The following is a 23,611-nucleotide window of genomic DNA, read 5'->3' on the forward strand; positions in this document are numbered from 1 at the left end:
CATTTCCAAGATTCAAGTGGTTCTTTTCATTTTAGGTCATTTGACATATGGTATTATCAAACATCTCGGGGTCTACATAGGGCCATGGCATTCCAATACTATTAGAGGTAACATAGCAGTTATTTATCTAACCAGAGAAAAGAGAGTGCTAAATTTGAAACTAATTCCTAGAGACATACTGCTTGCTTACAAAACACATTTTCAATAACAGTGAATAACAGATATGCCAGAATCCAGACCAATAAGTTAAACAGAAAAGCCAACAAAAGAGCAGCAACAAACAACAGTAATGTTGCATTACTATAGCATCTTCCCATTTAACAAAAGCATCTTATCTCATTTGATCTTAGATAAAAATGATCAGTGCAGCCGGAACCGGTTTGGCTCAGTGGATAGAGCATCGGCCTGCGGACTCAAGGGTCCCAGGTTCGATTCCGGTCAAGGGCATGTACCTTGGTTGCGGGCACATCCCCAGTAGGGGGTGTGTAGGAGGCAGCTGATCGATGTTTCTCTCTCATCGATGTTTCTAACTCTCTATCCCTCTCTCATCCTCTCTGTAAAAAATCAATAAAATATATTTAAAAAAAAAAAAAAAAAAAAAAAAATGATCAGTGCATGGGCCGACACTCTAACCATGGAGCCACACTGGCCAGGGCTCATAGCTGGTTGGAGCATCTTCCGTACGTTAAAAGGTGGCAGTTTTGATTCCTGATCAGGGCACATACCTAGGTTGTGGGTTCAATCCCCAGTTAGGGTGCATATGGGAAGCAACCAATCAATGTTTCTCAAATCAATGTTTCCCTTCTATCCTTTGGTGAGGATTAAACAAATAAACAAACAAACAACAAAAACCTTTCTCCTAACTTCTGGAAGAAGGCTGGGGAATCACTCTTCAGTGTCTCTTCCAAATCACATGCCCCAATTTCCCCGAGCTGGTTACCCTGGTTTTCAGTCCTCTCATCTCTTTTATAAACTCAGTTGACGGTTGGTTGCCTGATGCTCACTGGCCTAGATCTTATCATGTCTGTGCCAGTTATCAATTCATACAGAGAAGAGACAAAAATGTATATCACAATGAGCTACAGGTGTAACAATTCATCTCATTCCCTTTCAATACAAATGAGAAGAAAATCCCAATGGAAAAATGGTATTATTTATAAACATGATATTATTTTCTAAGATATGCTTGGGGGAAGGGTTAATATAGTATCTATTGAGAAGGAGAAGGCTTACGTGAGTGTGATATTTGTTCATCTTAAGGAAAAATTTCCTGTGTAGAATAAATACATACCAAGATAGTAAACCAGGACAACACCCCACCAAAAAAAAAACACACAACAGTTTCATCATTAGGAGTAATTTCAACATTCATAACTAGAATATTCAAAGGAAGTAAATATGGTCTTTATAATTCTGTTTGCAAAGATTGTTATAAAATAACTCATCCTAATCTCGAGTTTACTCAGTAAACATTTCTTATTTGTTATGTTCCAGACACTGTCAAATGCTTGAAAGCTTCAAATAAAATGATGAGTTCCAGCCAGTCAGGTTCTCAGAGTGACTCCACCGACCTTTCCCATCTCAATTACCTCTATCTCTTAAACCATTTCATAACAATGTGTACCTTCCCCAAAGTGCTCATATTACTATGATTATTAATTAGCTGTAAGTAGTATTAAATAACAGAGCAGCAATAAAACATCAAATACATTCTAGATGTAAAGCTTTCTCCCCCACAAGGCTGGAGTTCTGTAAGGGCAGGAACATGTCCGTTTTGATCACAACTACATTCCCAGTAACTCTCTGCACAGTGCTTGTGGCACATTTGTGGAATACATGAAGGAACTAACTAACTGAGTCATCAAGGGCTCATAGTCTCGAGTAGAGACAGTTTAATTACATGGATAAAGGTGGGCATTGGGATACACAGTTATGTTAGAAGCACAGAGGAGGCATCTACTTTAGCAAGGGAGATGATCCAAATGTTTAGTAAATTAGTAAATATACACATCTATATATTTAAAAGCCTAAGCGACCATCGCAACTGAAAGGACGACCGAACAGGCTACGTGAGGTGACCAGACCGGCAGGGGGGTTAGTGAGGGGCGACCAAATGACTGAGCAGCAGGCTGCGTGGGGTGACCAGGCCGGCAGGGGGGTCAGTGAGGGGCGACCAAACGACCGAATAGCAGGCTGTGTGGGGCGACCAGGTCCACAGGGTGGGCAGTTGGGGGTGACCAGACTTACCAGGGGGGGGGGGGGGCAGTTGGGGGTGACCAGGCCAGCAGCGGGGGGCGGGGGGGGAGGGTGTTGTTGGGGGTGACCAGACTGGCAGTTGGGGGTGACCAGGCAAGCAGGGGGGCAGTTAGAGGCGATCAAGCAGGCAGGCAAGTGAGCAGTTAGAAGCCAGTGTTCCTGGATTGTGAGAGGGATGTCCGACTGATGGTTTGGGCACGATCCCCAGGATGGAGCCTAAACCGGCAGTTGGACATCCCCCGAGGGGTCCCGGATTGGAGAGGGTGCAGGCTGGGCTGAGGGGACCCACCGTGCACGAATTTTGTGCACTGGGCCTCTAGTATTAAATAAAAGAGCACAATTGCCACCCTGACTGGTGGTTGAATTGTCATTCCCTACATTAAAAGGTTATGGGTTTGTTTCCCCACCCAGGGGCATACTGGAAGCAAGAGATTAGTGTTTCTTTCTCACATAGATGTTTGTGTGTTTTTTTCTCTCTCCCTTCTTCTTCTAAAAAAAACAAAAAATCAATAAAAACATCCTTGGGTGAGGATTTAAAATAAAGTTTTTATTAAAAGAGCGTAAGTGCTACAAATATCTCAAGATGGCACATGAATGGCTGAAGTGTCACAATACACTGTCTTAGAGGAAAATAAGGCATACTTTTTATCCTACTGAGCAATGTTACCCCAATAAATTTAATTTTTTTAAAAAGAAAATGACTCCTCTCTTTCTCTCACCATATCTGACCTTTCTTTTACACTACAGAGGGTGCAAACATTTTGAAATGTTTTCTGAACATCTCCTAGATGTCCTGTCAGCACATCTAGTTCATTATGACTAAAACTCAAGAGTCCTGAAGCCCAAAGGATGTGAATAGGAGAAATAGTGTGATATTTACGTAATTGTGATTATCCATGCACTGCTAATCAGGGAAATGCAAATTAAAACCACAATATGATATCACATTAACCCCAACAGATTAACCAAAAATTTTAAACGTGACAATACCAAGTATCAATGAGGATATGAAGCAATGTGAGGTCTAAATGTGAAAAGTATACATTTTCAAAGGAAATATAATTAACACAACCATTAAGAACCTGACATTTCCAAAATATATATCCTTGAGAAATCTTACACATCTATATTATACAGGATTTTTTAAAAAACATTTATTTATTCCTTGGGAGGTTGGGGGGAGAGAAACATCAACTTGTTCCAGTTATTTAGGTATTCATTGGTTGATTCTTGTATGTGCCCTGACCAGAGATCAAACCCCAAACCTTGGCATATGGGGATGATTTTCGAACCAATTGAGCTACCTGGCCAGGCTGTACAGGGTTGTTGTTGTTGTTTTTAAGCTTACTTTTTCATTAATTCAACAAATATTTAATTCCTATTAAGCTCTATGCACTTGATCATATCAATGAACAAAAGGAAAAACAAAAAAACACAGCAAGTAAGCCATATATCATCACAAGGTGGTAAGTGCTAAGAAATAAAGGGGGGGGGGGGGAGGTTAAAAGAATAAGATAGAAGGGATCAGGAGTATAGGGACTGGAGGGAAAAGAGCAGATTGCAGTATTAAGTAGGGTGTGTAAACTGGGCCTCTCTGAGAAATTCTGATTTGACCAAGACTTGATGAAGTTGAGGGAGGAAAAGCATTCCATCATATACAGCAAAAGCTGAAGACCAATGGAGACCAATGTGAATGAACCCAAAGGAGCAAGCACAGAAGAGCAGGGATTGAGATCAGAGGGAACGCCCGATAACACAACTTTCTACAGATTTTGAAATGAGTGAAATGAGAAGTCACTGCAGAGTTCTGGCCACAGGAGGGACATATGACATAAATTCCAATGGCCTCACTCTGGCTGCTGTGTTGAGAATTGAAGGGAGGTGGGTAGAAGTAGAAGAGGTAAAGAGTCAGGAGGCTATTGCGAAAATTCAGGCAAGAGATAATGGTGCGTAGAAGGAGATAGTGAAAGAGTTGGATTCCAGGTATATTTTAAAAGTAGATTTCCTGGTAGATTAAATGTGAGGTCTGTGAGAAAAAGTGAGGAGTCAAGGATCCTTGACTCTGAGACCTTTGGCCTGAACAACTGAAAGGATGGAATTGTCATCAACTGGCAATTCTGGAGGAAATTTTTTGGAGGAAGGATTGATAGTGCAATTTTGGACATGCTAAGTTTGAGATACCTAGATGACTATAAATAAAATGGGCTCTATTACAACCAATTTTACAGACAGTAAATAGAACAAAACAATTTAATTTTTCAAAAACTTCCAACTAAGCAAAGTAATTATTAAGAATGAAAAAGACACTAATTGCAGTTTAAGTTTGGGGGTGCCCACTACATTTTTAAAAATTTGTTTTTATTGACTATAGAGAGAGTGGAAGGGAAAGGTAGAGAGAAACATCAATGAGAAGAGAAACACTGATTGGCTACCTCCTGCAAGCCCCCTACGGGGGATCTAGCCCAGGGTGGGAATGCCCACTACATTTCAATTACTTTTATTTTACTATGAAAAACAAGAGCTGGTTATATATTAATACACTATAAATTTTAGCATTATAACTTAAGAACTGAACATTCTACATAGAATGCTTTACTTTAGAAGCAAATGAAATAAGTTCGAGTACTTTAAATATACTCAAATTATCAAAATAATAATGTGGCTTTCCAAGCTCATGAAACTTTTCTAAACATTTAGGTTTAACCATGAAGAAGTGACAAAAGGTAGGTTTTATCAAAATAAGTAACTATGTAGAATGTTGTGGATCAAAGCTCTTAAGGGAAAAAGAACTATTAGCTTTAATTGCTAAGAAAGTTATTTTGAGTCCTGTCTGGCATGGCAGGAAATAGGCCAATTTTAAAAGCAGTGAACAAGAGGAAAGACTTACATTTGAAGTTTCTCTGTAATTTATTTGTTTGACTGGTAGGGTTGGTATGAATTGAATAAACCATTGTTTTCCAAGCCTTAGGGTATTTTCCAAGGCGGAGGGAAAACAAGCCCTAACTATTGAAGGAACCCATTTTTAAATTTACAAGGCTCCAATTTAGATTCAAATGGCAAGGTTATCTAATCTCTAATCTAAAATGTGGCTCTTTTATCCTTTTAAAAACCATAATTCTTAAAAAATATTTACTTATTGGTAATTAATAAACATAAACCTGATGTTGTTCCAGACACATTGCTACATAAACACCACTAATAAAGTTATTCAATATTGTGTCTTCTTTTAAAATTCACCATAATAAATTATAGCTATGATCTTATTAGTATGCCACATGAGAAACAAACAAACCAGATTTAATTATGAGCTGTTTTTAGGATCTAGATCAGAGTTTTATATTGGCATTTCAGGTTGGATAATTCTTTCGGGGTGGCGTGGGGTGGGGTAGGGGGACTGACCTGTTCTTATAGGATGTTGAGCAGCATCTCTGGCCTCTATTTAGCAAAAGCCAGTAGCAACTCTCACAAGTTGTATCAAGCAAAAAGTCTCCAGACAATAAATACCAATGGGGGGACTGTCTCCAGTTGAGAACCACTGATCTAGACTAAGAGTCTTCAATTAAATTAGAAGACTCTAATTTAAATCTGGAAGCCTCAACATCCACACCATTCAGAACTTGTAAGGGATTTGCAGTATACTAGTGAAAACACAGGGGTTGGTGTGATAATCCCTTCATCTGCACAGGAAGTGCCATTAGCATCCCCTTCCTTTCTCTGCCTTGGTCACCCAGATTTCGAAAGGGTTTGGAGAAATGAAAAGTAGCTTCCTTTCACAAGAGGGTGAGGAACACTGCTTACTGGGAGGTAAGTCAATAAGTCGTGCCCAATCTATTTGGCAGCTGATCTCACCAAGACGTAGCCTCACTTCAGGGACATTGGTCTCTATAGGGCACACATTCTAAGTTGTAAACAAAAAATAGCAGAAACCAGAAAAAGTGGAGGAAACATGGTGATAAAGCAGGGATTCATTCAACAAGTATGACTGAAGATCTGCTATGTGGCAGGCATGGGGGGTGCAGCAGTGCAAAAGGCAAGGGGGGAAAAAATCATTGTGGATGAATAAAATATATAATAGGTCAGCTTGTAATGAATGAGAACAAAAAGTAAGGGTGAGGAAATATGAAATGTCAGAGTTGGAGGTGTGGTTTAAATTTTAACAAGGGAGGCTAGGGAAGGGACAAAAATGAGTGAGAATTTTTTTCTAATTTATTGATTTTAGACAGAGAGGGAGGGAGGGAGGAAGAGAAAGAAACACTGATTTTTGTTCCACTTATTTATGCATTCATCGGTTGATTCCTTATGTACCCTGACCTGAGATCAAACCCACAACCTTGGTATATTGGGACAAAGCTCTAACCAACTGAGCTATCTGGCCAGGTCAAGAATATTTTTTAAAACATTTTTTATTTTCCAACTTGTTAAACAACAATGAAGTACAGTTTATTGTTTGGGGGGAAAAGATTTTTTTTATGCCTTACTTGTAATGTACAACAAAAGTGAATCTTGACTGATAAGTGTTAGTTTCTTCCTGTACAAATGTGAATTTGAGAAAGGAAAAGAAAAGAATATTTTTTAAAAGAAGTATAAAGTACTTATTTAATTTATTGAGTACAGTCATAAACTATAACAATGTTTCAGTCAATCTACGACTGGTCCCTTTTAAAATTATAATGGGGCTGAAAAATTCCTATTGCCTACTGCCTGTAGCTGTCATAGGCGATGCTGGTGTAAACAAACCTACTACATTGCTAGTCGTAGAAGTACAGCATGTACAATTATAATACTCGATAATAAACTCGATAATAAACAACTATGTTATTAGTTTATATATTATTATACTATACTTTTTATGTTAGAGTGTATTCTTCATACTTAAAAGTATGACTATATTTGTAGTTATGTAACATTGTATGCATGAATCCACATTCAAAATAGGAAGTAAATATGTACTGAAGTAGCAATACATTGACTTTCATATAACTACAGACAGCAAAAGCAAGGTTAAATGTTGTCTCCCTAAAGAATATGATTGTTTCAGCACACAGCTCAGGAAGGACACTTCTGTAATTTATCTCAGTGAACTATGAAAAAAATGAAGAAATGCAATGATGCTTCCAAAAAAAGGCTTTATAAATAATGAAATTCTTGCTTTTGATCTGGGCAATTACATAAAATTAAATTGTATTCTTTTTTTATATTCTTACCCTGTTTGATCTTTGTCAGCTCAGGTTTAATAAGCAAGATGGAATTTTGCACTTTGCAAATAAATGGCTTAATTAAATCATGATCAAAAATTGCTATGTTCATATTCACATCAATGTTATAGGGGTGCGTATGGTGAAAGGAAAAGGTTATAAACACATGAATAGACTATTCATTTGAATCATCAATTTTTTCACCTTGCTTTTAGCCATAACTCATAACACCACCAATACAACTAGTAGTGAGAACAAAAGAAAAATATTTCATAATATGGAAGACTCAATTTTAAATCCTTTTTAAAATTCTCTTCCAGAAATCTTCAAAACAGAATAACTTTCAAGAATAACATCAGCTCTTTTATAATGCATTCTCTATAACACTTTTTTTTCTTTGCAAGAACAGGAAAGAGACCAAAGTAAATACAAAATAAACCAAATACAAATTGATTTTTCCAAAGTATAGTAATTCTACAAATTCCCAGTTTGTTTCTTGGCTGAATGTTGAGCTTTCAGTATAAAGAAAAACCTGTTAGGCAGAAACTACACATTAAGCCATAATGGAGCTTAGCTTTACATTACATTTCAAAGGGAGTTACTATCTTCCAAATTATAATTTTGTGCTTCTCAAAGTTAATATCCAGTTAAAAAATTATTGTAAAAAGAAATGATTACTGAACAAATTTGCCCATTATAATTGTTTTACTACATGTTGTCTACTCCTTTCTTGAACCATTTATTTTTATTTTCTATGGATGACTTTATTAAGAAGGTTTTTCAAGCCCAAGTTCCTTAATATTGTAAAAGTACCTTCTTACTCAGTACGTTAAGCACTGTTTTAGAATGATCTGTTTCACAGATCCTCTGACATTTAGCAAGTCATAAGAACTGCTGACAGTACTTCTAAACACACATTCCTTTGTCACACATTTATTACGCAAACAGTAAGTTAGGCACTGTGCTAAGTCAGGCATAATGCATGAACAGACCTCAGTCCCCTTAAGGGGACACATGAACTATTTCTGAAACATGGAAAAGAACTATGACAGAGAAATGTATAAGGTGTTTTAGGAGCAGAGGAAATACCCAACTCTGTCCAAGAAGGTTCACTGACTGACTTTTCTCCTGAAAACAATAAATGCACTCAATTCCCCCCATTTATAGCTTAAAACTCTTCCTTAGTGGCCACCATTCTTTTGGGTTGCCTTCACTGATGAACAAAGTACCCAACCTATTCCCAAGAACCCCCGATCAACGTACCTTGTGGCTTTGGACTTGCAGCTGAGTGTTTTGCTGGCGTTTTTCCATTTATTCCCTGAGCCTCTTCATCAGATACATTCTGATCAATCAGTGTGGTTGTGCTGCTTTTCAAAAAGGGTGGAACGATAGTGATCTTTGGACATGTACTGCTGCCTGCGAGAGTTCAAAAAGAAAGGGCAGGTAAATGCAGAGGCAGAGCACAACCATGTCTCATGACTTAAATTTCTTCTGACCCCATAAAACAAAAACAATCTCAGTTAGGAGACTAAGCACAGAAATGCTTTTCCCATGTGTGCTGACCTTGACAAAAGAGTCTCCCTGGGAAAGATCTCATTCCATGTGCTTGGGAAACCTTATAATGCACACTGACAGACTGTTGTGCACACGTACACACGCATTCTCTCTCACTCTTTCAACTCCTTTCCTTGCAGGGCTACAAAAAGGGCATATCAATGGAGATAAAGACAGCTAAGGAGATGACTGGAGGGCCCCAACTAACTTGTTAAAAGCGTTCCTTTCCAGAATCCAGCCTGTGAGCAACTGGAAAAAGCAAAGCAGGAAAGCACCAACCTGACAGCTCACTAAAGACTGTGAGAACGAGGAGAATGGCTCCATTAGAAATGAACAAATACACTCTCACTAGCTTACTCAACTCCAAATTAGCATATACAAGCTAATAGCCATGCCTCTCCCAAAGAATGATTAGATTATATGGATAACACTGTCCTACTTTTACAATTCAAACCCCCAAATATGCTTTAAAACACTGAAATACATCATGAGAGATAGAGGAAAAAAATGGATAAATTTTTTGTTTGATTTCTAACATAGAAATTAAATGTTGAACTTCAGAGACTTTTTAAGAAATCATATGCCAATGTTTTCTCTTTACACTCATATTAAATTTCCTTTTCTTCTAGTTGACATGGTGATATTAACAACAGATTGGACCTTGCTTAGGAGAAAAAAAATTTTCTACCAGGGAATTCACTATTACTAAGTAAAAGTGTGCCAAGAAAATGTGATTTGGTTAAAAACAGTTCCATTTTTACAGAATCCAAATATCTATGAAAAGAGAACTATTAGAAATAAAAAGCATTATTAGTCAAAACAAGAAAAGCTAATAAAACCCAATCAACTTTCTATTGAGTAAAAAACAAATCCTTATTTCAAATGACTGTTAAATAATATTGATTAAAAACCATACTACTGCTTTCTTGTCTATGCTCTTTTTAAATATTATGTTGGTAATACTGATTTTAGAAGATGTTAAGAGTACCAAGTATTGTCTGAAAAGTTCTGAGAGACCCAGTGCTAAAACAAACATAATAAGTTTTCATCAGACAGCTTTTTGCTAAAGTGGACTGCCCGCTGGATTAAGCATTTCATTATTTAACCAAATATGACAAAGGCCTTACTTTTTTTAAAATTTTATTTTATTGTTTAAAGTATTACATATAGTAGTACATATATCTCCTTTTGTCCCCTCATTGACCTTCCCCCAGCCTCCCCTACCCTCTGTCGCATGCCCTCATCCCACCCCCCAGTGTCTTGTGTCCATTGGTTGTGCTTATATGTATGCATACAAGTCCTTCGGTTGATCTCTTTCCCCCCTCTCCCCAACACTCCCCAGCGTTCCGCTGTAATTTGACAGTCTGTTCGATGCTTTACTGCCTCTGTATCTACCTTTTTGTTCATCAGGTTATAATGTTCTTTATTTTCCATAAATGAATGAGATCATGTGGTATTTTTCTTTCATTGCCTGGCTTATTTCACTTAGCATAATGCTCTCCAGTTCCATCCATGCTGCTGCAAATGGTAGGAATTCCTTCTTTTTTATAGCAGTGTAGTATTCCATTGTATAGATGTACCATAGTTTTCTAATCCACTCATCTGCTGATGGGCATTTAGGCTGTTTCCAAATCTTAGTTATGGTGAATTGTGCTGCTATGAACATAGGGGTGCATATATCCTTTCTGATTGGTGTTTCTAGTTTCTTGGGATACAAAATTAACGCCAAGAAATCTATGGCATTTCTATACACTAATAGTGAACTTAGAGAAAGAGAGACTAAAAAAGCAATCCCATTTACCACTGCACCAAAAAAATTAAGATACCTAGGAATAAACTTAACTAGGGAGGTAAAAGACTTATAGGCGGAAAACTACAGGACACTGAAAAAAGAGATAGAGGAAGACATAAACAGATGGAAGAACATACCATGTTCATGGACTGGTAGAATCAACATCATTAAAATGTCCAATGCACTCCCCATTAAAATACCAATGGCATATTTCACAGACCTAGAAAGAACTCTCCAAAAATTCATCTGGAATAAAAAAAGACCCCGAATAGCCACAGCAATCCTGAGAAAGACGAACAAAGTAGGTGGGATCTCAATACCACATTTCAAGCTGTATTACAAAGCCACTGTTCTCAAAACAGCCTGGTACTGGCACAAGAACAGACATATAGACCAATGGAATAGAATAGAGAACCCAGATATCAACCCAAACCACTATGCTCAATTAATATTTGACAAAGGAGGCATGAGATACAATAGAGTTAAAAGGCCTTTCTTGAATGTAAGATGTAGGGAAAATTATTTCACAGCATATTACTAAAATTATAAAGAGAAAAAAATAAAAGCTCAAATCTTTAAATGTGTGATCTTATATACCTTCTTAAAAAACTGTGAAGTAGGCCAAATATATCCCTAAAATCTGCAGCTGATCGTCCAACTGGTTAGTCTTTTAGGGGCATGAGGACTTTCATTCTGTGGTGATCCCAAGAATGTGTTGGCAATCCTACAGGCCACCTGCTGGGGTCTAGTGAAGGACAGCCAAAGTTGTGGGTTTGATCCCTAGTCAGGGTACTTACAGGAATCAACCAAAGAATGCATGAATAAGTAAAAAAAACACACACACAAAAAAACTCCTCCTCTCTGTTTCTCTCCCTCTCTAAAAAAAAAAAAATAATAATAATCAATAAAATTTATAAAAAAGAAAATATGGTAAAAGAAAACACTTTTAAAAAATCTTTAGACTTTAGTTTAATTTTAAGAGATCATGTTCATTTTCTTCTGTAATAGACTTAAAAGATTATCCATCTACCCATCTGGTCAGATTTATTTATTCTTTAGCAATCAAAGCATTAAACAATGAGTTTTTATTCTCAATCTTTAATAACATTATATTCATTATACGTGAGATTGCTTTGCTTTCCTATGAAAACAAAAACAAAATCACCCAAACATAAAACATATCCACCTATTAGTTCTGCAGCACAATTTTAATAAAAAGTTTTACTCCTATTTGGACAATTTGTATGATGTGGGCAGAGGAATATTAAGAGTGATTATACAGTGTCCAGTCCTGTAAGTGAAGAGCTATGTTCTTTGATCCATTCCTCAATCCACTTCAATATCTGATTGATATTACCCTCTGGATCTGGTTTATTGCTGGGCAGTTGATGCATTATTTCTTCCTTGTAGGATGCCAATGCTTCTTCACACAGAATTTGAAAAATTTCACATTGACTGTTACCTTTATTTTCTTCTCACTAAATCCCTTGTGTCAAGTCTTTTGCACAATACACTGTTATCTGTTTCCAGCACAAAAACTATATGAAACCAGCATTCAGAGAAAAATTCACAACTGTGGTAGTCAACAGTAATTCCACCTTCATTTGTTCGGTTTTCTAACTCATCAACTACTCTATCTTCATCTAAAATGGGACAATCCTGCTCTTCATCACAGCCATCATATAACTGCCCTTCTTGAGGTAAATCGCCTACATTAATGTATTTCAGTCCTGAACTTGATGCAAATTCTTTGCCTAGTGTGGTTTTTCCAACTCCTGGAAGCAACATGGCCCTCAACGTGATGGCTCTAGAAAACACATGCTTAAATGGTTGGGTTTATTTTTAAAAACAATGACAAATATGCAACAGAAACCATATATCGCTGTGAAGCCAAACATATTTACCATCTGGCCTTTTACAAGAAAGTTAGCTGACCACTGTTCTAGGTAAAACACATAAGGTAAAGGAAGTTTACCTAAAAACAACACCATTTCATGCAATACTTCATCTTCTAACATCTTGGATATTAGCAATAAAAAGTTAAACTTCTTTTTGCTTGTTTATGACTGACTCGGCCTACTCACATTTGGAGACAGTCCTCTTTTGGATGCCAATTGCATAACACAGTTGAAACCCAAATTGTAACCAGATGGTCCACCCATTCAAGACAATTTATATTAACTAAAGAGGCTCTTTGGTCCCAATTTACCAAGAAGAACCAGAAGGAGTGATTAAATTGTTATCTTGGACACAGCTATAACTAATCACATTATATTAGTATGGGGTGGGGTTGTCCTATTTAAATACTGTTTTCTCTTGATGATTGGTAATCTTTTTTAGCCACTGGCTAAGCATTTCGAATTGCTCTGTCTCCGGGTTACTCACTTAAGCTTTCTGGGTCTTATCTCCTATAAGAAATGTCCAGACCTATGCTACCTGCAGCAGCTCCTCGGATTACCAATTAATCCAGCCTCATCTTTTCCAACGCAAGAGTTTGCCCCTATGGCTTAACTTTTATTTACCTGACTTATTTTTCAGGACGCCTGTGAGTGGCAGATAATGCCTCTGATGGGTTTAGGATAACTTTGTCTCCTATTTGCAAATCTTTGTATTGGGCTATTATGTTTTGCCACACCATTCTTGAATAGCTCTTTCACATTTTAAGGTTGGGCTTACTTTTTGGCCATCCATTCAAAGCAAAGTCACTCAGTTCTCGGATTCTTCAGGCCTAATCTCTTGCCATGTTATCCAAGACTTCAGATCACATCTTTATGGCCTTGCTATGGCCAAGTCTGTACTGCCTCATCCACTCATAAACATCTCTCCCAACTGCACCAAGTCTCTAGCTCAGAAGATTACAATGGACTCCAGCCCTCAGGACAAGAGGATTGCTTGGATTTAAGAGAACAAAAGTAATTTTCTAGGGAAGGCAATCTTTTTAGGAGAACAGACGTAAAAGAAATACCTTAAAAAATAAAACAACTTTATTTTGAAATAATTTGAGATTTACAGAAGAGTTGCACCCAGGTTCCTAAGCACCTTACAAAACCATGGTATATATATCAACACCAAGAATTTAATACTGGTACAATATTAAACCACAGATTTCATTCCAATTTCATCAACTTTTCCACACACATCCTTTTTCTGTTACAGGATCCAATCCAAGATACCAAGTTGCATTTAGTTTTCATTGTGTCCCTTGATGCACTCCAATCTGTGAGATACTCAGTCTTTGCTGGTCTTGCATGACCTTGGCACTTTTGAAGGTCAGGCATTTTGTAGACTGTCCCTCAACTTAGGCATATACAAAAAATGGGATTTTATTCAGCCTTAGAAAGGAAGGAAAGTCTGATGCATGCTACAACATCATTAACTTCTAGGCTATTATGCTAAGTGAAACAAGACAGTTAAAAAAATCCTATATAATGCCACTTATATGAAGTACATAGTCAAAATCGGACAGAAAGCAGAATGGTGGTTGCCAGGGATGGGAGGTGGGGGGTGGGAGGGCGCAGAGAATGCAAGAATGGAAAGTTATTGTTTAATGGGTAGAGTTACACCTTTGTAAGATGAAAAAAGTTTCAACTTTGCAAAATGGGATGGTGGTCATAGTAGCACCACAATGTGAATGCACTTCAATGCCAATGAACTGTTCACTTGAAATGGAAGCATATTTCTGGCTAAATGAAAAGTCAAGAAATATTACTACATTCAATTGCCTACTTAGTAGCATCTTCACTAGTATGTTTACGAGCTATTTACACTCAACATACCCAACTATGACTCTCTCATCTTCCCCAAACCAACGAGCTTTATGGTCTTCTCCATCTCAATTAATGGTGACTTCATCTCGGCTTAGGGCAACAAGACTGGGAGAACCCTCAAGTCCTCTCTTCTTCTCTCACACTCCACATCTTTTCATCAAGTAATTCTGCTGACGCTACAATCTACCAGCACCACCTCCACTGCTACTATTCTGGCCTAAATTACCACAATATTTAACTGGAGTTCCTCAGAACCCTCCACCTGGTCTCCCTGCTCCTACCCTTATCCCCAATACAATCCATATTTTCAACCGGGACTGGAGAGATCCCTTTTATAACCCAAGTCAGATCATATCACCCTGTGCTTAAAATTCTCCATTGGCACTCTATGTTACTCCGAGTAAAAACTCAGCTCTTTACAATAACCGACAGGCTCTATCTCATCTGGTCCTAGTCCCCTTACCACTGACCTCAGTGCTAGTATTGCCCCCTTGCTCTCTCAACTCAGCCATATTGCTTTCCTTGCTGTTCCTCAGCCCAAGCACACCTGAAGGCCTTTGGTCCAGCTGTTGTCAATATGAGGAGCCTGACAACTCTAGTTTAGTACTACTCTTGTCATGTCTTACGGTTTATTTTTCCCAAAGCACCTTCTAACAAACTTATATTATTTTGTTTGTTGTTTATTGTCTGTCTCCTGTGGTTATCATGTAAGCTCTGGGAAGGCAATGATCTTTGTTTCTGATACACTCAAGAAGCATCACCTATCACATAGTAGATGCTCAATAAATACTTGTTGAACAAATGAATTCTAGACCTTAGTCAAGTACCTCTTCACTTGCCTACATTCTTAGAGGCTATCTCATAAGAGATGTTTTCTAAATTCCAACAATAAGGAAATATATACCTGTTTTAGAGCCCATTCTATACAAAATTTCAAACATTTCCATTCTTATCTAAATTTCAAAACATTCATGGTTATTTCTACACAAATTATAAACATCTAGGAAAAAACTTGTATCCAAGTAATCTTCCCTTGCAATCCAGTATTCTAAACATTGGGAATTGTGAAATCCATGTTTGTCTTAATAAACTCGGCAGCAGTCAAAAATCCCAGCAACTGACGGAAATGTTTTCATTTATTATAATCTGTAATTTTACTGACATGTACTCGTCTCGTGAGCTAAAATGCTCTAAAGGCTGCTGATGTTTCAGACTCATCATCTGATGCTACCTAAAATTAGAGAAGCTGTTATACTGTCAAGAAAAGCTGATCGCTGGAAGTCCTTATAGTTCAAAAGCAATATGAACTCAAGCCTTGAAGGTAAGTAACTGTAGATATTCGATATTCTTAAAGATCCCACAGTTGGATGACACAATAAAATGTGTAAAAAGGCAACTGTTACTATTGTATTATTCTTAAGCAGATGCATGTATGTATAACTTGAGATAGAAGAAATGTGCAGCTTCAGCCGAAACCAGTTTGGCTCAGTGGATAGAGCGTCGGCCTGCGGACTGAAAGGTCCCAGGTTCGATTCCGGTCAAGGGCATGTACCTTGGTTGCGGGCACATCCCCAGTGGGGGGTGTGCAGGAGGCAGCTGATTGATGTTTCTCTCTCATCAATGTTTCTCTCTATCCCTCTCTCTTCCTCTCTGTGAAAAATCAATAAAATATATTAAAAAAAAAAAAGAAATGTGCAGCTTCAAAACACACAAAAATAACTTCTGCTTTAAAACTAGAAATATTTGACTTTCCTGAAATAGAAATCATGTCTCTAATTAATTACTGATTTCTTTTTTTTTTTTTTTTTTGCTACCCTGCAGGTATAAAAAGAATAACAAAATTCCTATAGAATGCTATTGTTGGTGGTCCCTTACAGTTAGAATTCTGCTAGATGAACTGCATTGAAACCCCTTTCATTAAGCATGTCAAATTTCTAGTTTTGAGTTGGCACTCACAGATGAGGTCCATGGCCACAGAGCCTGCTATGTAGGAGACTGCAAATATTACAATCTGAATGTGGGCTTGGGGTCCGAGTCCCTGCTCCTCACTTGCAGAGTGACCATCTGTTAGCTACCACGAATTCCTGCATAGGAAGCATGGAAAGTGCACCTTGCACGATGACACGGGATTGGTGCCGGGACTGGTCTGGTCAGTGTGTCCTGCTGTGCCTGGGATTGGTGTTACTTCAGAGACCCAGCTCCTTGCAGCAGAATCCCTGTGTCGGGAAGGGAGCTGGAGGCAGCTCGCTCACCCCCAACCACACACCGAGGGAGGTTCCCCTTTTACCTACATTCAAGTAAATATATTGGTCAAGATTACAGAAAGTTCTTGCTATTTAAAGCAACCAAAATTAGTTTGTATCTGCAGCCATGACTAGAGCGGAAGGTGGAAGCAGAGAAAAACCACAATTACATGCTTCTTTTCGCTTCCTTGCAAAGGGTGGTTCTAGTTGACAACATCTTCAGTTGGAGGAGATTCATAGCCTGCTGTGCTTTCTTTGATACACGGTTCCTAATTTATAACACCCATGTCTGGGCTTATCCACACACCCTACGTTACTACTGTGCTGGTGATGAGAAATGTCTCTGAGAAGCTGCCCATTCATGCAATCAACTGCCAAGTGTTGAAGCCGTCACTCTTTTTGCCAGAGCCTAAGATTCATCACAGTTTTAAGCTTTGATATTAATGACTACAGCACAAAGATCTCTAGGTATATTATTGTGTGGGTGGACCTGATAACTGATGTTAAATTTCCCTGATAGAATCACCTATCAAAAGGGCGACTCAGATGCTATGCACATGCGCACCCACACAGCTTTCCTTGATCTCCAGAGCTGGCTGTTCCTGTGCTAACTGCATGAGTTACTGTAGATTATTAAGCACTACATCATTAAGCACTAAATATACCCCTACTGCAATTTAAACATTCTTCAGGGCACCTCAGTCATAGAACTATCATAGAACTAAATCCTGGCTTATACATTTACTAGCTGGATGACTGACTGACTTTCTCTATACTTCAATTTCCTCATCCTATCTAATAAAAGAGTAATATGCAAATTAACCATCACTCCACTACACCCACCAGCCAATCTGAGCGAGTATGCAAATTAACCCCAACCAAGATGGCTGTAGCCACTGAGCCAGCAGGAGAGAGGCTTGGGTTTCCCTGGCAATAGAGGAAGCCAAGCTTTCCACACACCCTGGTGGGCCCAGGCCTCCACTCAAGAGTACAAAGTTTCAATTACAGAAGATAAATAAACAAAAATGGCGGCAGCCATGGAGCTGCAGAGAGCAGGAGGCTAGGGTTGCCCCCGGCAATAGAGGAAGCCAAGTTTCTGCAGCCCTGGCTGGCCCAGGCCTCTGCTTAAGGCTACAAACTTTCAATTATAAAAGATAAATTAATTCCAACAGAAATGGCAGCAGCCATGGAGCAAACAAGAGGCTTGGCTCCGCTCTAGGCTACAAAGTTTCAATTGTAGATAAATAAACCCCAGATACCAGGGTTTATTTATCTAAACCCTGGATCGCCAGGGGGCGTGGCCGGCCTGCAAACCGCCACAGGCCCCTCACCCAGGCCGCCCCACACCCCAAGGGAACCCCCACCCTGATCCGGGACACCCTTAAGGCAAACCAGCTGGCCCCCACCCATGCACCAGGCCTCTATCCTATCTAATAAAGAGTAATATGCAGATTGACCATCACTTGGACACACAAGATGGCTGCCCCCATGTATTCAAAGATTCTGCCCCATGTGGACACAAGATGGCCACCACAAGATGGCCAGCAGGGGAAGGAAGTTGAGAGGGACCAGGCCTGCAAGGGAGGGCAGGTGGGGGTGATCAAGCCTGCAGGGGAGGGCAGTTAGGGGTGACTGGGCCTGCAGGGAAGGGCAGTTGCGGGGGACCCACGCCTGCAGGGGAGGGCAGTCAGGGGCAAACAGGCTGGCAGGGGAGCAGTTAGGCATCAATCAGGCTGGTAGGGGAGTGGTTAGGGTGTGATCAGGCTGGCAGGCAGAAGCGGTTAGGGGCAATCAGGAAGGCAGGCAGGCGAGCAGTTGGGAGCCAGCAGTCCTGGATTGTGAGAGGGATGTCCGACTGCCAAGGGGTCCCAGATTGGAGAGGGTGCAGGCTGGGCTGAGGGACACCCCACCCCCCGTGCATGAATTTCGTGCACCGGGCCTCTAGTCTATAAATGAGAATTCATAGGATTCATAATTGTACCCCCTCCATAAGGTTGTTGTGAGGATTATGATTTCATCGGTGCTAGTGAAAGAACTAGAGTAGCAGCAGGCACATGGTAAGTGCTATATAACTATGTGCCACGATTATTATTTGTATGGCACTCTAATCTATATAGTGCCAGCATAGGGGATCAGGGGACGAGATCCTTAGTCTCTTTTCCCTCCAGCCTTCTACGGCCCTTACCTCTTTGCCTCCTGTCGGTTTAAATTTGCCCTCATCACTGCCTAAAAATTTATTTACTACCACCCAGCACTTGCTCTTGCTGCCTTACTTTCTCAGTTTTGTAGCTGCCATTTGCTCTAGCGCCCAATCTCTCCACTTTCAGGGATTCCCAACAGAATGTTTCAGATAAATTTTGAACAAATAATGACTCTTTTGCAAATTAATATAATAATTAATTATTTACAAGTGTATGGTCTGGTACATCAACTATGAATCTCTTATTCACTAAAGATAGTAACAGTGCTAGTAAAGATAAAATGATGTCTGACATTTGGAGAATTTACTGAAGGTAATTTTAACCCCAGATGATTTCATCATATTCTTTCACTCTTTACCATAATTGCAACTGTGTGTCCTGGATCCATAGACTTTTTTCATTTTTCCTCCATTCAACATTTCTTCATTTGATACTAATCACAATTGCTGGTTTTGATAAGTATGCTTATGACCACTTAAACTTGGTGCTTAATCTTAATAGCTCTCATCTTTATGCTGCCAAAGTACAAACTATTTAAGCACTGAGAATATCTAATGGTCAACTGCAGAGTGATAAAACCTATCAAGTGTCTGACTTATTCCACTCTCTGTGTTTTCTTTTTGTTCCTACTTAAATGTATTGACTGATAACTCCCTAATTAGAAGTGCCACACTCTGTTTATTACTGGGGACAGGAGAACAAATAAGACAAAATCCTCACCATCACATAATTCATGGTTTAAATGGGGGAATGAGATGTACAATTCCATAGATGTGTAGAACACCTGCCTTCCCCCCTCTCCCCCCCTGGCCCCGAATTCCCTTGCTATAGCCATGGTTAGGAAGCAACAGCACCAGTCCTGAATGATGGCAATGGTGGAGGGTGAAGAGGAGGAACAGCTGTGGACATACTGAGGAGAAAACCATTAGGAGAGTGGCTGAAGGAGGAGGATCAGAGAGGGGTAAAGGATGATCTGTACTTAGGCTCCTGCCTAAGGTGACATGCAAACAGTGCCTTTCACTTTGAGAAGAACACAGTTCCTGCCTATGAGACTGTCTAGACTCTAGAATAACCAGTCTGCCCTGACCTTCAGTGGGTTCAGCCATCCCTATACACTACATCTGCCTTATTTTTCAACCTCATTGTTAAAGTTTTCAGACAGAGTCCCTTTGATACATTCTTTAAAATACCATTTCACTGCCTTTTAAAGGAGGGGAGAAAAAGGCTATTCGATGCAGGGAAGACGGCCAATTGTACAGAGGCTCTGATCCACGTTTTGTTTTGTTTTTGGTCTCAGTAATTACGGGTTAAATCACTTGTCCTTCTTCCTATGTGGACTGATATCCTTAATTTCATTACCAACAGTATCAAATGCCAGTTAAGTGATTAGGCTGGAGGGAGGAAAAGAGCACTTACTAAGAGCCTAAAGATCATTTTTGGGGTGTTTGCTGGTTCCTTCAGGACTATACGGGATGCAGAGCAGCTCCTTAAAAAACCTGCACCACACGCCCTCGGGCAGCTCTTCCCAAGGGTGTCCTGTGTGACATTGCTCCAGCCATAGGACCCTTCATCTGCACCATCCACTTACCCCGCCCCGACCCCAACCCTCCATGGTTCTATATGACATATAGGTGACCTGACAAATGTGCAGCTTTATCGTGTATATTCATGATGCCAGTGGGCCTATTAGAGGCGGTGGAAAGTCCGACAGTAGAAAAACCTGTTTAACTTGGAACGCAGTGTGTCCAGGAAACGTCTCCATCACATATTATGTACTATACAAGTAAACATCCCATGGAACTACTGTGACTTGAAACATTTGGGAAAAGCTGCCCCCAGGAATTCTTCCCACGTCTGTCAGCTATCCCCGTGGCTATTTCCCACACGCCCCCCTCCCCCACCATGGCTGGTACCTGCTCCCAGCTTCCCAAAAATCATTGTGGCTGCCCTCATGACCACCTCAAATTATGAACCGAAACTCGGACCTGCCCTCGGTTTTTGAACGTGACCCTGCTGCCCCCAGCTTCGAGGCTGCACGATCCCACAAGGGGAGGACCACAGAAGTGCTCCCGGGGCAGGTGCTCGAGTTCTGCTTCCGGAATCGATAACGGGAGTAGCTCTCAGATTAAAAAAAAGCAGGGGAAATCACATTCTGTAATTCTGCCAGTCCACTTTTTCTCCATTCTCTTCACCTCCCTCCTCCTCTCAGCTGCAAAACCCACAGCCTCGCACACTTGGAGGCATACAACTTAGAAATATGGAAAAATCTTAAAGGGGTCATAAAACGGGGTGTAATGTATTGCACTAATTAACAATGCGGAGAAGAGTCATATGTAGAATAGCGCAGGCAGTTTTATTTCATTGAGACAAGTATTTTCTCTGTTTTGCCAAAAAACTCCACACACCACATATAAGCATTGTAGTGATCTTAAATCCAAATGAATTAAAATACTGTTTTGAGAAACTAAGCCTACTATGAATGTAAAAGCACATCACTGCCCTTTCATTCTGCAGTCACAAACAGATGCACCTGTTCTTATGCTCTGTGATCTCCCTTGGGGTTTAAACCCCAAGATCAGGCACAAAAAAAAATCATTCAAAAGGAGATTAACTTCCTTCTGAAGACTTATAACCCATATACCAACAGTGTATTAGAACAGTGGTCCACGGACCACTGGCGGTCCGAAAGGTTGGCGACCGCTGGTTTAAGGAAGTAAAAACAACTAGTTCTCAAAATGGCCTTTTCTCAACTGATTTGTTCTCTAGACACCAAGAGGAATTTGTATAAATGCAGTGCAATGCATAGCTTCAGACTGGGATACACTGATGCTAAGAGATATGCCCTTCAGTAACATACCCTCAAAACCATTCATCCTGAATGTTACAAAAATATTTACAATCAGGGAACTACTAGTGCTTTAAACCTTACACCGTTTACAACAAATTTGCTTGCAAATACTACTATGGTTCTTGCTACTATTAGCAATAATGGTGGTAATACAATCTAACAATATTGTTCATTCTGTGCCAAGTATGCAGTATGTGAAGCACTCTGTATGCATTATTTCATTTGCTCCACTTAAGTTTACATAATAAAGTAAGGCTAATGTTTTTTATTTAAAGAATAGTTTATTGATTTTTAGTGAGAGAGGAAAGGAGAGGGAGAGAGAGAAAAACATGGATGTGAGAGCACAACATCAATCAGCTGCCTCCTGCACATTCCCTTCTGAGAATCAAGCCCTAACTGGGAATCAAACTGGAAAGTTTCCGGATGGCACCCAACCAACTGAGTCACACCAGCTAGGGCAGAGCTGGAATTTTTATGTCCATTATAAAGGTGAGTAAACTGAGGTGGTGTTAAGTGACAAGCTGATGTTAGAGGTTATATTTACATATAGTTTGTAAGTGCCTCTGGATAGGAACTCGAGCTCATACTCCTTTGATGTTCACTCAGCAGGTAATCAAAAGTTTACATCTCTGTTATATTACAGCTATTTGCTCTGACCCTGTACCTTTATATAAGGCAATACTGTGCAGCCAGGAGTTTCACAATACCCAACACACACAAAGAAATCCAATTTAAGAAAAACAAGAGATCCAAGATAACAATGGAGTAGGTGAAAGTTACACTCACCTCCTCCCAGGACCAAACCGGAATTAATACCAAAATATAAAACAATCAACTTGAATAACCAACTGAAGACTAGCTGAACAGAAGTCTTATCATCGAGTATTTAAAGAAGAAGCCACATTGAGACTGAGAGGAAGGGTAAACACAAAAAGAGCTGGCTAGCACCCATGTGCCCTGGTTGAGAATCCAGGGGGCTAGCTCAGCTGTAAAGATTCCCCCTCAAGAGCATGGAGTTGAGAGCAGAGAACCAGAGCTGGAAGAGGCGCCCACATAGCATCTGGCTGTGAAATCAGTGGGGATTCTGTATCACCAACAGGGAGATACAGAAGTTTGCTAGAAACCCAAACACCCTCTTAAAGGGTCAACACACAAAATCACAGACACTCACCCTGGGCTCTGGAGAAGGGAGCAGCTTGGAGCAGAACAGAGTCTTGTGAAGAGAAACTGGGTTCTGTGGCTGTGGAGAGAGAGCTGAAGGGACAGCGGCCAGGGTCCCTGTGCCGATTCCCTCTTCCAAACCCCAGAGCCATCATTTTTGAGTGAAGGACTCCCCTCCACAAGGTATCAGCCTGGAGGAATGCAATAGCCCCACCCTAACGACTCCAGGACTCCAGGTCCCGTGCCCTGAGGAGCACACGCCCAGTGGAGGAGTCAGCTGCCTGCGCCCTGAGGGTGTAGAGGTTCTGAGTGTGTCAGAGACTAAGCTGTGTTGCCGAAGGTGCGGGGGCATTCCCTCCACCATCATACCAGTCTAACCGGCACAACCCCCCTCATGAGAAATCCACTAGCCCCACCATCTCTGGAAGCTGCAGAATCCAAGACTGAATTGTGTCCCTATAGGTCAGGGAACATTTTTTTCCCCTCACATGCCTGATAGGGGCAGAGTCCTTCCTTCACACAGCCAAAGCTCGGTCTGTTTGGGCCTGATAAAATCTGTTGGTCTCACCATGATGATTTCCTGAGGCCCTGGCC

The 23,611-nt window shown here is 40.0% G+C and overlaps 1 protein-coding gene and 1 pseudogene across 1 annotated transcript in view; both read right to left on the reverse strand.

Annotated features, from left to right (window-relative positions):
- The window catches only part of FGD4 (FYVE, RhoGEF and PH domain containing 4), a 211,958-nt gene that overhangs the window by 53,009 nt on the left and 135,338 nt on the right, over positions 1 to 23,611 (reverse strand). The window contains exon 2 of the mRNA XM_028144138.2: positions 8,715 to 8,867. Within this exon, the coding sequence (XP_027999939.2) occupies positions 8,715 to 8,867 (153 nt within the window). The remainder of the gene's footprint in view (positions 1 to 8,714; positions 8,868 to 23,611) is intronic.
- On the reverse strand, positions 12,033 to 12,585 carry LOC103285486 (adenylate kinase isoenzyme 6-like; annotated as a pseudogene).

Source organism: Eptesicus fuscus, chromosome 7 (genome assembly GCF_027574615.1).
Source record: "Eptesicus fuscus isolate TK198812 chromosome 7, DD_ASM_mEF_20220401, whole genome shotgun sequence".
Lineage (NCBI taxonomy): Eukaryota > Metazoa > Chordata > Mammalia > Chiroptera > Vespertilionidae > Eptesicus > Eptesicus fuscus.